Below are 13,592 nucleotides of genomic sequence, written 5' to 3'. Positions count from 1 at the left end.
GCTTTTTTTCACGTCGGCCGGCGGCCGCGCGCGCCTCGCCGCTGTCTTTTGAGGCGGCAGGCAGGTTGGGCCAGGACACCTCCACACTCGACGTGATGGACACTTGGTGTCTTGAGTGGGCTCGCTGGGTCCGTCGGCATGAGGCAGACGTGTGCCGCATCGAGCAGCCTACACCTTTGCGGATCGATATTCATCATCTGTACTACGTGCTCCTCCATCTCGAAGGCCTCGGCGCTCATGTAGGGCCTATGGATGTCGTCGTCGACGTGCCGTATCCCACCCGCGCCCCTGCGACGGAGGCGTCGCAGCCGCAGGACACAAGCGATACCAAAAGTATACTGTCGCTCCAGCAGACCATCCATACTGTATCGAGCTGGTGGTATGGCGATCCGTCAGCTGAGACCTCGGCTGAGCCAGTATGGGCGTACCTACGCACCGTGCTGCCCCGCGTCACTTCGTTGGCCATCACCTCTGCGCCCACCTCGTCGAACGAGGAGCTCGCGTCGTATCCCGGCACACATGGCACGCCACTTCACTTCTTTACGAGTCTCGCGCACTTGGCCCTGGTTGGCGTCGAGCCCTGCACGATCCTGGGATGGGACCGTTTGTGCATTCAACTCACATCCCTCTCCTGCTCGTACTGCCATATCCCGGACGTCGCAGGCGTCTGTACCGACCTTGTCGTCCGCGACGCATCGGCGTCCACGATGCCTGCGGCTGCCTGGCATGCGTTGCGGTGTGTCGCCTTGCCTTACAACGAGCTGACGTTCCTCGACGAGGCCAGCGTGCAGCACTGGGGCCATGTCACATACCTCGATGTCTCTCACAACTTGCTGAATGCTGTGCCGCCTGCATTGGCCCATATACCCCATCTACGTGGCCTCAACATCTGCGACAATATGGTCGATAGCGTGCTGGGCATCTACGATGCTCTGCCGCATATCTGTGCACTGAATCTCAGCGGCAACCGTTTGGACAGCTTGTGTGGGATGGAACGACTCTTATCTCTACGGCAAGTGGATGTACGACACAACCAGCTGTACGATCCCGGCGAGATTGGCCGATTGGCTACTCTCCCTCACATCTCGCATGTATGGACTGCTGCGAATCCTATGCTGTCCATGACACGCGAAGCGCGTATCGCCTGCTTCACGGCCTTTGCCTACGAGAAAAAGTCGATTCTCCTCGACGATACACAGCCTGGGTTCTGGGAACAGCGGCGGATTCAGGCGCTGGTCGCGCAGCGTCGCGCTAGTGCGCCCCGTCGCGATTCCAGTGTGATTGAGGCCCATGTAGCCTCACAAGCACGTCGCGTCGTCAAGCATCCCCAAGACACGGCCGCCTCGCCGCAGCTGCCGCCTACGCCAGCGCCACGACGCAAACGAAAGAGTACCTCGCGCCTGACTGTGGACGACGCATCGGCCCCCCTCAAGCAGCGGATCGAGCAGTTGCGAGGAGCAAAAGGCGACGATTGGCTGCGTGTGCTGGCCCAAGAGCCCTCGAGCGAAGCGCCGTCGTACCCTGTCCATGCCGTGGATGAGCCTCCGATCTCGGGCTTTGCATGGCCTTTCCGATCGCTGCTGTATGTCATCTCTACGCCGCTAGGCGCGGCAGCGGCGAGTGCTGTCACTGTCTGTGGCGGCTACTTTGCCTGGTGGCGTTTCTTCCGTCGGATCCCGAATGCCGCGTACGTCACACCGGCCGTCCTGCACTCTCGTCGCGTGTTGGTCGGCCGCGTGACCCATGTCGGTGATGCTGACGGATTCCGATTGTACCATACGCCAGGCCTTCCGTTCCTTCGGTCCTGGGTCTACAAACCCCCCACCAAGGCTGCTGACCTGCGGCAGCAAACCATCTCCGTCCGTCTCGCTGGCTGCGATGCACCGGAAGCAGCTCACTTTGGACGCGAAGGCCAGCCGTTTGCCGACGAAGCCAAGGCAGAGTTGAAGCGACTCGTAGAAGGTCGGACCGTGTGGCTCTCCCTCGCACACATTGATCAGTACCAGCGCCTGGTCGGCACGCCTTACGTGTGGACGTGGCCGTACATCTTTGGGAAGACCAATGTCTCTTTATCGCTCGTTCGCCAAGGCCTGGCGACTGTATACCGCGCCACTGGCGCCGATTACGGCCCACCCACATGGCTGTCCCGCACGTTATTGCGTGTGCAAACTGGTCGTCGTGCGCTGGAACGGGCCGAGGAGCATGCCAAGCGAAGCAAATTGGGTATGTGGAGTCTCGGTCGGCGCGTCGAGACACCGGCTGAGTACAAGCAGCGCCAAGCACGCTCCAAATCATGAGTCTGTGTCGACAACCACACCATCGAGCAGCGGCGTAGCATCCTGCGCCGTGTCCCGCTCCTCCTCCAGGCCATGCATACGTCGCCGCTCCGCTCGCGCTTCGGCTTTGGCTGCTTGGCGCTGGTTCATCCGCTCAAGGATCTTGGTCGCGGCGTTGAAAAGCCCTTTGGTCTTCGCGCCACACGCAAAACACTTGGGCGTCTTGGCAAACCGCTGAATCGCACACTGCGCACAGAAATAGTGGCCACACAGCGTCACTACAGGGTCCGTAAAAGGCTGCCGGCAAATCAGGCACGCAAACGGAATCTCTTCCTCTTCCTCGTCACTCTCTTCAACCCCAAACGTGCCGGCACGCGCATCCGCCGCCTCGCCCACACTGTTCAGCTGCCAGCCTGCTAGGTAGTCACTTCGGTCATGCAAGAACTTGCATGTATCGCCAAACCCACAATAGCCCGTCTCTTTGTAGTCCTTGCACACATCTGGCTGGTAGTCCACGACCGTCACTGTTCGTACATTCGCCGGCGCTTTGATGGGCCCTTTGGCTTTGAACTTGGCCGAGCTGCCATCGTCCCGCTCCTGGGTATACTTGGCATAGCCGGCCATGCCACGGTACTTGCCATCGTCGTTCGACTGGAACGACGCCATTTCTTCCTGCACGTCCCAGTCGTTCGCACTTCGTGCAGCATCGTCTTTGTTGGTGTTTGCGTTCAACGCAGACGTATTGGCCCGCTCCACTGCCCGAATGGAGCTCTCACCAAATCGGTCTACATGCGCAGGACGATCCTCATCGTGACACGCAGCGTCTGTGCGCGACTTTTTCGTGACAACAGCCGAGCTCGTTTCAGGCTGCTCCGCTACAGCTTCTGTATCATCCGGCCCTCGTTTGCGTACATCGCGTGCACCTGCTCTGGATCGCTTCTTAAACACCACGTCACTCATCCGTCCGTCAACGTGGTGGCGCAACGTGTTCGTGTGGCTTCGAGGAGGCCTGGCGCACGTCGTGCGGCGGCGGTCCTGGCCTCGTCCTTTTCGAATTATTGGGCGCTGACTAAACATAAGCCCCGCGTAGACTGGCCTAGCAAAAAAAAGGGGGACGAGCGGGCGAGGCGAGGAGCGTGCGAGTCCGTCATCCTTGGCACGCCGCGCCAGTGCTCTTTCCTTGTGCCTACCTTCATCGGCTGTGCGAGTTGGAGTCCACCTGCTAAAGATGGAATCTACGCAGGTCCACTGCCTTACCCTCCTTGGTCCCTCGACCTCCCTCGAGGCGAAGCGGCACCAGTTGCTGGAGCAGTTGCAAGTCATTGCGCCGCATGTGACCAGTGTCGATGGTATTCATCTTCACATGGTCCAGGCGACCTCAGCTGAGGCACTGGCCAAGCTCCAGGATGCCTCCAGTCATGAGCGCCGTGTGATTGACCAGCTTCTTAACTACGGTGACCATGTCGAACTGGACGATACCAAGGCACTCGTCACGAAGGCACTTGCTGGGGAGTCCGCCGATGGCACAGACGTGCTCTTTGTGTTGCCACGTGCAGGCAACACGACTCCATGGTCCTCCAAGGCAACTGATATCTCGCATATTTGCGGCATGGATGCGGTCGTCAAGCGTATGGAGCGTGGTATGGCTTATGCCCTGCATGTGTCCGAACCGCTGACGGACGACGAATTGCTGCGTGCTGAAAAGCTCTTGCATGACCGCATGACACAGACGATTGACCGCGCGCCCCCTTCGGAGAGTGCGGCGGCGCTCTTTGGCACGTCTGAGCCTGGCCTCTTGCGTACCGTCGAGCTCTTGTCGTCGTCGACGGATACCAACTGGGACGCGGCGCATGCGCGCTTGGAAGCGTCCAATGTCGAGTTTGGCTTGGCATTGGCGCCTGATGAGATCAACTACTTGGTCGACGCGTTTGTGCGTGGCCAAGGCGACGAGGCCCCGCTGCGTCGTAACCCTACCGATGTCGAGCTGTTTATGTTTGCGCAGGTGAACTCGGAGCACTGCCGTCACAAGATTTTCAATGCGTCCTGGACGATCGATGGTCAGGTGCAGCCACAGTCTCTGTTTAGCATGATTCGAAACACACACAAGATCACGCCGACGCACACGATCAGTGCGTACTCAGACAACGCTGCCGTTCTCGATGGCTCCGATGGCGTGCGTTTCCTTCCAGCGCCGGATGCCTTGGCCCTGAGTGATGACCGCCGTGTGCCTCACGTGTACATTGGACGTCGTGAGCCGATGCCGATCCTCGCCAAGGTGGAGACGCACAACCACCCTACAGCCATTTCGCCGTACCCTGGTGCGGCCACCGGTAGCGGTGGTGAGATCCGTGATGAGGGTGCCGTTGGCCGTGGCTCTAAGCCCAAGGCGGGTCTGGCTGGTTTCATGTCGTCGAACCTGCTCCTTCCGGGCGACGGTCGTCAGCCATGGGAAGAGGATATCGGCCAACCGATGCACGTCGCGAGCTCGTTTGAAATTATGCGCGATGCACCCATCGGTGCCGCTGCATTCAACAATGAGTTTGGCCGTCCTGCCCTGACGGGTTTCTGGCGCACACTGTGTGAGCGTGTGCCTACCGAAAAGGGCCACGAATGGCGTGGGTACCACAAGCCGATCATGCTGGCAGGTGGTCTGGGCAACGTTCGCCCAGAGTACACGTTCAAGGGCCAGATTCAGCCGGGCGATGCTCTGATTGTCATGGGTGGTCCTGGCTACTTGATTGGTCTCGGAGGCGGCACGAGCTCCTCGATGGCGGGCGGTGGCGCGGAGCGCTCGACGTTGGACTTTGTCAGTGTTTCACGTGAGAACCCAGAAATGCAGCGCCGCTGTCAAGAGGTGATCGATGCCTGCTGCACAGCCGAGGTGAATCCCATTGCGAGCATCCACGATGTGGGTGCAGGTGGTTTAAGCAACGCGCTCCCGGAGATTGTGCACGATGCGGGTCTCGGTGCCGAATTTGAGCTGCGTGATGTGCCGTTGGGCAACACGTCGCTGAGTCCGTTGGCCATTTGGTGCAATGAAAGTCAAGAACGTTATGTACTCGCTGTCCGCCCGGCCAACCTCGATGCGTTCATGGCCATTGCGGAGCGTGAGCGTTGCCCTGTCGCTGTGGTGGGGTATGCCACCGAAGAGCCCCGTTTGGTCCTGCGTGATCGTCTGCGCAACGAAGTGTGCATTGATCTCCCCATGTCGACGCTCTTCGGCAAGCCGCCCAAGATGGAACGTGTCGCGACGCATGCCAAGCGTCAGACGGTGCCTTTTGATGCCACTCTCGCTGCGTCCCTGCCGGACATGAGCGAGTCACAGCGTGTGGCCGAGGCTGTGCAGCGTGTATTGCACCTACCCAGCGTAGGCTCCAAGTCGTACCTCATTACGATTGGTGACCGCAGTGTCACGGGTCTTGTGGTGCGTGACCAGATGGTCGGCCCGTACCAGGTGCCTGTCGCTGACGTTGCTGTGACGCGCACGTCGTACTCGTTCGACGACCAGGCGCCTGGTGAGGCGATGACGAGTGGCGAGCGTACGCCGCTCTCGCTCCTGAGCGGCGCGGCATCGGCGCGTATGGCTGTCGGTGAGGCTCTGACCAACTTGGCGGCCGCGTACGTGGACGACATTGAGAAGATCAAGTTGAGCGCGAACTGGATGTGCTCGGCTGGCTACGAACACGATGGTGCAGAGCTGTACGATGCCGTGAAGGCTATTGGTCTTGACCTGTGCCCCAAGCTCGGCCTCTCCATTCCTGTCGGCAAAGACTCGATGTCGATGGGCATGTCGTGGCATGCCCCCAATGGCGAGAAGCGTACTGTCACAGCGCCCCTGAGCCCGATCATCACCGCGTTTGCGCCTGTGAAGGATGTGTCGGCTACGTGGACGCCGCAGCTCCAGCGTGCGGATGGCCCCTCGTCGCTGCTGTTTATTGATCTGGCTCAGGGTCGTCAGCGTCTGGGCGGTTCGGCGTTGGCGCAGGTGTTCCGTGAGCTGGGTCACGAGGCCCCTGATGTGGAAGATGCGGAGTTGCTTCGTGTGTTCTTCAACGTCATGGGTATGCTGAAGCAGTTGCATGCGGGCAAGCGCGATGTGCCTCCGCTGGTGCACGCCTACCACGACCGATCGGATGGTGGTCTGCTGGCCACGGTCGTGGAGATGGCCTTTGCGGGTCGGATGGGTTTGGATCTGGACATTTCCAAGATCGTGCGCACAACGCCTACTGCGGCGCTCTTCAACGAAGAGCTTGGTGCTGTACTCCAGGTGCGCGACTCGGATATGCAGTCTGTCTCTACTGTACTCACGGCCTTCGGTGTGCCAGCGTCGGCGATGCATGTCCTGGGTCATGTGCTGTACGATGAGGAGCGTATTGAGATTCGCGCGCAAGGCCAGGTGTGCCTCTCCTCGACCCGTGCCGCTCTCCAGAAGGCCTGGGCAGAGACGTCGTACCGCATGCAGTCGCTGCGTGACAACCCTGAGTCTGCGGCGCAGGAGTATGCGCTGATTGACGAGCCAGCGAGCCAGTCCAAGGCGGGTCTTTCGTACGAGCTGACATTTGATCCTGCCGCGCTGAAGCTGGCCGATGCTGCGACCATTGAGCGTCCTCTTGCTTCGCAGCCTCGCGTCGCGATTTTGCGCGAGCAGGGTGTGAATGGACACGTGGAAATGGCGTGGGCCTTTGCGCGCGCTGGCTTCTGTGCGGTGGATGTGCACATGACCGACCTGCTTGCTGGTCGTGTCTCGCTGCGTGACTTTGATGGTCTTGCGGCGTGCGGTGGCTTCTCGTACGGAGACGTCCTGGGCTCGGGTCGTGGCTGGGCAAACTCGGTCCTTCTCCACTCGTCGGTGCGGTCGGAATTCGAGGCGTTCTTCCAGCGTGAGAAGACGTTTGCGTTGGGTGTGTGCAATGGCTGTCAGATGCTTAGTACGATTGGCCGTGCGGGTCTGATTCCCGGTGCAGCGCACTGGCCGTCGTTCTCGCCCAACGAGAGCGGTCGGTACGAAGCACGCACTGTGAATGTGGAGATCGAGGAGTCAGACTGCATCTTCTTCAGCGGTATGGCCAAGAGTCGTATGCCGATCGCCGTGGCGCATGCGGAAGGCCGTGCGGCGTTCGACAAGACCACAGATGTCGACGAACTGACGTCGGCACGTGGTGTCGCGATACGGTACGCTGACAGTCGCTACCCACTCAACCCGAACGGCTCGACAGCTAACATTGCTGGTGTGACGGCTGTGCAAGGCCGTGTCTTGGCGCTTATGCCTCATCCTGAGCGTGTAGTTGCGACGCAGGCAATGAGCTGGGCGCCTGCCAAGGAGGCTGCACAATGGCAGGGTCGCAGTCCGTGGTTCCGCATGTTTGAGAACGCCTATGCCTATGTCACAGGTGCCTAACGTGTCTATCGTACATGTTGGGGGTATGTAGCAGCGTGGCATACGAAACGTAGCCGTGCTTCGGAGGAGTTTCTTTGCCGTAGAACACAGAGCTTAGTCGACAGACTCATTGGATGCCGTTGTCGCATGTCGGTCGTACGCTGCTGCCACCGCATCAAAGTAGCCCTTGTCTCTGAAGAAATCGTAAATATGCGATACTTTGCGTTTGTCCATCGGGCACAGACGATGGCAATGCTGCACTGTGAGCGCCTTGTGGTGAGCATAGCTGAAGGTAAGAAGGGCCCCTTTGATGATAAGGAAGGGCTGCGGCAGCACATGCAGCAGCGAGCAGAGTTGCTGCTCCTCTGCACTCAGAAGCTGGATAGAGGGCGCACTCGCAAACGAAAAGTCGTCCGCTTGTGTCTTGTCCATCACCGACTGACTCCGCTCGCGATGACGTACACGCCCTGCCGCAGCAAGAGGCACGGCTCCTTCGGCAGCTTCCATCTGCCGTTTTGTTCGCTCGGCCAACTCCCGTTCGTACCGCGCAGCCTCAGCAAAGGTACTGATTCCCATACGGCGGTACTGCTGAAGTTGCCGAACAGTCTTTTTGAGTGCTTCTTCGTAGCACAGGTTGCGGAACATCTCTTCAAAGTCTTCGGCTGTTTGCAACGTCGCAAAGTGTTTTACACGCGACAAGAGCTCGCGTTCTTCTTTGGGCCGACGACGCTCGGCGGCCGTATGACGTCGATAATCGACCAGGTTGCGTTCAAACAAAAACCGCTTTTTGCGCGTACGTCGGTCAAGTTGATCGTTGTAAATATCCAACACAGCCAGCTTCAAGTCCAAGTCAGCTGGATCTTCATCCCAATCAGGCGAGCGCTCCTCTGTCGTGGCCTCCGTCGCATCCTGCTCGGCGGATGCAGATGCAGCCGCTACAGCTGCTGCCGCCGCATCTTCCGTCTGTGTCGACTTACCTCCCGTATCAGGATCGGCCTTCGGCCCTTCGTCCACTGCCATAGGCTCCGCTTGGCCTTCTGAGGCATCGGTGAACGTCTCTTCATCTGCCTCCTCCGGCGGCGGCGTAGCCACATTGACAGGACCACCACGACCACTCGCTTCCATACGTGGCTTGCCTTGCGTCGCACCTTCTCCACCTAGCGCTTCTGTCTCTGTAGGCATATCGTCGCCGCCAAAGGAATACACAAGGCCGAACTCCATGTCCTTGACAGCATGCTCTGCCTCCTGTTCGTACTCATGCTCAAACTCCAAACGACCTGGCATAAATCCGGCCAGTTCACTGTGCGTCGTGGGCGCTGAGACCAAAGGCTTGCCTGGTTTGGGCGGCACAAACGCTGCCTGTGCCTCCCGAAGTTTCTCCACACGCTCACGACGCGCTCGTTGAAACTCTTCTGCACTCATATCCGTATGGAAGTTGGGGTCTGGTCCCACAATCGGAAGCTGTTCTTCACCATGGTATGATGGGTCAACTGGGTGTGTCGCACGCCATTCTTCCACGGCCGCTTTCGCACGTTCTTCCCCGGAAGGAAGACCATTTTTTCCCTCAATATACACATCCAGGAAGTGTCGCTCCACCTCTTCTTTCGTTCGATTGCCAATATGATCAGCAATGTCCATCCAATTCCCTAGACCGTATAGTTGACATCCATCGATGAGAAGCAGCTCTTCATCGACACCCCAATCAGGGCAGAAGACCGGCGTAGCATGCTGCTCAATCACGCGATAGTCATGCCATGCTTTGTGGTTCCCCACTTCGGATCCCATACAAAAGCAGGTACCACACAAATCAAAGTCTTCACATCCACCTGCACACCGAATGCGCACAGTTAAGGTGATATCAGCACCGCATACGTCACAGTGATACCGCACACCCGGCTCAGCCGCTTCAGTGTTGTTAGCTCGGGCCTATTTGTACCATACATACTTGATCGTTCCTTATTTGGCTGCGAGGGGCGCGGTTTCCGGTGACTTACCGTCATCTAGTATAACTCTCGCGTTCCTTGGTCCAGCCGCTGTTGCTCTTGTGGGGATGCTTCGCAGACGACGTGCTTTGCCCGTAGCGATTCTCCTCCACGTGGACCCACGTGGCATTCTTCGACTTGGACACGCTCTTACGTTCGTCCAAGGAACGCGACAGCATTGCGTCCGTCACACGATGCTGCCTACTTCGCGCGAGCTCGGCACAGAGCAAGACAAAGTAAATTGCTCTTTCTACTTTAAAATTGGCGCTTGTCGTCACGGAGATCGATGCTCACGTCGTCATGTACCACCCACTCGCTCAAAAACGATTCTTCTCTCCAACTTATACCAGAACCCCAAGCATTTGGATCCCCATTGCCACCTATCCAATGAGGAACTACAACAACAGTTCGATCAATTTTTCACCGACCTATTCAAAGGATTGAGCTCTTACGGTGAATTGGTCGAAGTACACGTCTGCGATAATGTTGGTGACCATCTAATTGGCAATGTATATGCGCGATATGAATCGGAAGACGATGCCCAACGTGCAGTCGATGGTTTGAATACACGCTGGTTTCACCAACGCCCTATTTTCGCTGAGCTCTCGCCTGTAAGCGATTTCCGTGAAGCATGCTGCCGACAAAATGAAACGAATGAATGCAATCGTGGAGGTCAGTGCAACTTTATGCATTTGCGGTACGCCTCTCCCGCTCTCATCCGTGAGCTGTACCATGAGCTTGCCGTTGAGAATCGGGAGAAACGTTGCGAAAAGATGGCCAAGCAAGACTTTATGCAATTAGGCTGGAAAGAACGCATGGCCCAAGTCGAAGCAGAAGCCGCTGCTACGTACTCTGATATGCCAAAAACATATGAACGTGATTGGCGTCATGGCCCCAGTGGTGGCAACTGGCGAGAGGGGCCAGAGCATACCCACGACGCCACCGCCTGATATACCAATTGATTCCCCTTTCTTTTTTCAGACCCTCTTATGCCATAACTTGCCATTTTATACGTATTGCATAATTATCGTTTTATGTAACATCTTGAAACACTAAAAAGTATTCAGTGCCGTGCGTATATATTCTATTCACAAACTTTCTTACATCGTTGCTTGAAAGTGCGAAGAGCCTTGACACCCTCGTTCAGTTTAATTATTGTACACTTTCATAGGTATAATACAGTGTTCATATCATTTTATAGGTTGCCTTTTTAATTACACGCAACATGAGCTTGTCGATGTCGCTCCCTGTTGTAATGAGACACCCGCATCTCTAGTGTGAACATTTGCTTGTTTCCCAGCAATCTGATGGTGATCAAAAACATGCTGGGCAATCGCCGAAAAGACAGTTTCAACATTCTGCCCAGATTTTGCGCTTGTTTCGTAGAATAGTAGGCCATGTTCTTTAGCAAAAGCTCTGCCTTCCTCTTCTGATATGGCACGTTGCTCTGAAAGGTCCGCCATATTACCTACCAAAGCGATCGTTGCGTTTTCCTCCGCCTGTTCCTTCACATCTCGGAGCCATGATAGTACATGCGTAAAAGAAGCATGGTTGGTTATGTCATAAACCACAAGGCATCCTAACGAGCCTTTGTAATAGGAGCGTGTTATGCTTCGAAACTGCTCACTTCCTGCTGTATCCCAAATTTGTAGCTTGAGCTTTTCTCCGGTGGCAAGTGTAACAATATGAGAGCCAAATTCAATGCCAATTGTGGCGTCCGAATTTATAAGAAAGCGATCTTCCGTTAAGCGGACAAGCAAGGATGACTTGCCTACGGAGGCATCACCAATAATGATGAATTTCAAAATGTAGTCCCAAGTGGATGACACCATGATCCCAGTGACAAAGGAGATGGTGTAACCTGCGCTCTCAACATCTCACAAGTGGAGGATTATTCAGAAAGACCTAAAGTTCCTTTCTTGCGAAGAAAAGGGTCAACTAGGAACGAATTCATGCAACGGCCACTTTTGCGGGGTGTTTCGACTATAGGGGCCAGCACGCCATTTTCATAGTAGTGCCTAGCTCAAAATATGTGCTTAGGAATTTAGCGTTTTTCCTTCCAGTCAGTCATCGGACAACGGTGAATCATGTCGCATGATTTTGCGTTTTTTTCTCACCCAAGTCTCTCTCCACATACCACTAGATACGCCCTCAATTTTAGGCCACTGATATACTTCTATTTTTACTCCTGCATAAATAACTCTCCCCACAGTTTTGGGCGTTGAAGAGTTTGCCTTTTATGAAATGAACAACTTGGGGGGAATCCGGGGTGGTTTGTCTCTTCACTCCTCTCAACAAGTATGTGGGACCCAACTCATGGTTTATTCCGTATCCCGACGAAAGAGGAGCGTATCCGCATGCGCGGTGGGGCTCCTCTCAACCCTATCAAGGTGATAATTATGCTTAGTTGGATGGATTGGGTTCGCTTTTTCTGTGGCTTGTTTGCATGGATTATGGATTCGTATGACTTTTTTGCTGTGTCTATGAGTGTGGGAAGCCTTCAAAAGGCCTTCAGTCATGATGGAAAGTTTTATTCTACCAAACAAATCACGTATGCTATCATGCTTACGCTGTTGCTTCGTTCTGCTGGTGCTTTGATTTTCGGTATACTGGCTGATCGATATGGCCGTCGTTGGGTTCTCACCATCAATTTGGTTATTGTCGCAGCTCTTTCTCTTTCGACCGCGTATTGCACGGAGTTCAAAACGTTCCTTGGTGTCCGATCTATTTTCGGTATTGCTATGGGTGGTATTTGGGGTATGGCCAACGCGACGTGCCTGGAAGACATGCCACCTGCTGCGCGTGGTCTCTTCTCTGGCTTTTTCCAAGAGGGATACGCCATTGGCTATTTGATTGCCGCTGCTGCTAACCTGAGTTGGGTCAACAAAACAGCTCACAGGTACCCTCTTCCTAAGTGGGAATACCTTTTCTACCTTGGTGCTGGTCTTTCCCTCCTGGCTGCGATCTTCCGTGCTCTGGTCCCTGAAGGTGCCAACTTTAAGGAGCAGCGCCGTCTTCGTAAGCTCAAGCCTTCGTCTCATGGCTCTGTGAAGTCCTTCCTCAGCGAGGTGAAGCACACTCTTGCGAAATACTGGCCTCAGTGTATTTTTGGTGTTCTGTTGATGATTGGCTTCAACTTCTTTAGTCACTCTTCACAAGACCTTTACCCATCGATTGTCCAAAATGTGAAGGGCATGTCGGCTGACCAGTCCTCGGTCCTTACGATTATTGCCAATTGCGGTGCTATTGCAGGTGGTCTGATTGCCGGTTACCTTTCTCAGTACGTTGGACGACGTATTGCTATGGTGATGTTTATCATCTTGGCTGGTGCAATGGTTCCAGCTTGGATTCTTCCGAACACTTTCAGTGGTCTTGCTGCGGGTGCTTTCTTTGTGCAGGTTGGTGTGCAGGGTGCTTGGGGTGTTGTGCCTGTGTTCCTTTCGGAATTGTCGCCGCCCAATTTCCGGGCTACGTTCCCCGGTCTGGCCTACCAGCTTGGTAACATGGCTAGCTCTGCGTCGGCTACTATTGAAGAGACAGGTGCTCAGAACATCCGTGTGCAGGACCCGCAAAACCCTAACAAGACTGTTGGTGACTCTGCGACGGTCAGTGCGATTCTGCTGGGCTGTGTCGCCTTCTACTTGTTGGTGCTTATTGTCTTTGGCTTGAATCCAGAGCAAGGCCAAGAATTCGCGATTTCTCACGACCATCCCAATGCGACCTCTGCCGAGGAGGCGATTGCACAAGCCAGCACAGATCCAGAATCTCGTTGGCACAATGGTGAACCCGGTATGGTGTCTAACATCAACGCAGAACCTGTGGCGCCCGTTCATTATGTGCAGGACTTGCTTGATCAGGAAAAGAAAATCTAAGAAAATGAATAACTGGGGTTTACTTTGGTCCTAGGTTCTTTGAATATTTATTAATATCAATACGGTAATGCGTGATCTACTACAA

At 55.7% G+C, this 13,592-nt stretch overlaps 6 protein-coding genes across 6 annotated transcripts; 4 read left to right on the top strand and 2 right to left on the bottom strand.

Annotated features, from left to right (window-relative positions):
- Positions 1-95: 95 nt before the first annotated feature.
- Malapachy_2440 (leucine rich repeat domain-containing protein) lies at positions 96-2,297 on the top strand (the record flags this gene model as incomplete). Its single annotated transcript, XM_018136929.1, has 1 exon — positions 96-2,297. The coding sequence occupies one exon, from the start codon at positions 96-98 to the stop codon at positions 2,295-2,297; it is 2,202 nt and encodes a 733-aa protein (XP_017993325.1).
- Malapachy_2366 (spliceosomal zinc finger-containing protein) lies at positions 2,292-3,236 on the bottom strand (the record flags this gene model as incomplete). Its single annotated transcript, XM_018136857.1, has 1 exon — positions 2,292-3,236. One exon carries the CDS (start codon positions 3,234-3,236, stop codon positions 2,292-2,294), a length of 945 nt encoding a protein of 314 aa, XP_017993308.1.
- Positions 3,237-3,504: 268 nt separating this feature from the next.
- Positions 3,505-7,674, top strand: Malapachy_2372 (phosphoribosylformylglycinamidine synthase; the record flags this gene model as incomplete). Its single annotated transcript, XM_018136863.1, has 1 exon — positions 3,505-7,674. One exon carries the CDS (start codon positions 3,505-3,507, stop codon positions 7,672-7,674), a length of 4,170 nt encoding a protein of 1,389 aa, XP_017993381.1.
- Positions 7,675-7,767: 93 nt separating this feature from the next.
- Positions 7,768-9,653, bottom strand: Malapachy_2364 (transcription coactivator; the record flags this gene model as incomplete). The annotated part of the gene is made up of 2 exons (XM_018136855.1): positions 7,768-9,557; positions 9,599-9,653. The coding sequence occupies 2 exons, from the start codon at positions 9,651-9,653 to the stop codon at positions 7,768-7,770; spliced, it is 1,845 nt and encodes a 614-aa protein (XP_017993310.1).
- Positions 9,654-9,829: 176 nt separating this feature from the next.
- Positions 9,830-10,585, top strand: Malapachy_2377 (rna-binding domain-containing protein; the record flags this gene model as incomplete). Its single annotated transcript, XM_018136868.1, has 1 exon — positions 9,830-10,585. The coding sequence occupies one exon, from the start codon at positions 9,830-9,832 to the stop codon at positions 10,583-10,585; it is 756 nt and encodes a 251-aa protein (XP_017993376.1).
- A 1,350-nt stretch (positions 10,586-11,935) lies between these two features.
- Malapachy_2375 (carboxylic acid transporter) lies at positions 11,936-13,507 on the top strand (the record flags this gene model as incomplete). Its single annotated transcript, XM_018136866.1, has 2 exons — positions 11,936-13,424; positions 13,449-13,507. The coding sequence occupies 2 exons, from the start codon at positions 11,936-11,938 to the stop codon at positions 13,505-13,507; spliced, it is 1,548 nt and encodes a 515-aa protein (XP_017993374.1).
- Between the last annotated feature and the right edge of the window lie 85 nt (positions 13,508-13,592).

The sequence above is a fragment of the Malassezia pachydermatis genome, assembly GCF_001278385.1.
Source record: "Malassezia pachydermatis strain CBS 1879 chromosome Unknown scaffold2, whole genome shotgun sequence".
Taxonomy (NCBI): Eukaryota; Fungi; Basidiomycota; class Malasseziomycetes; order Malasseziales; family Malasseziaceae; genus Malassezia; species Malassezia pachydermatis.
Note: the sequence above shows the minus strand (reverse complement) of the source record. Positions and strands in the feature narration are given on the sequence as shown.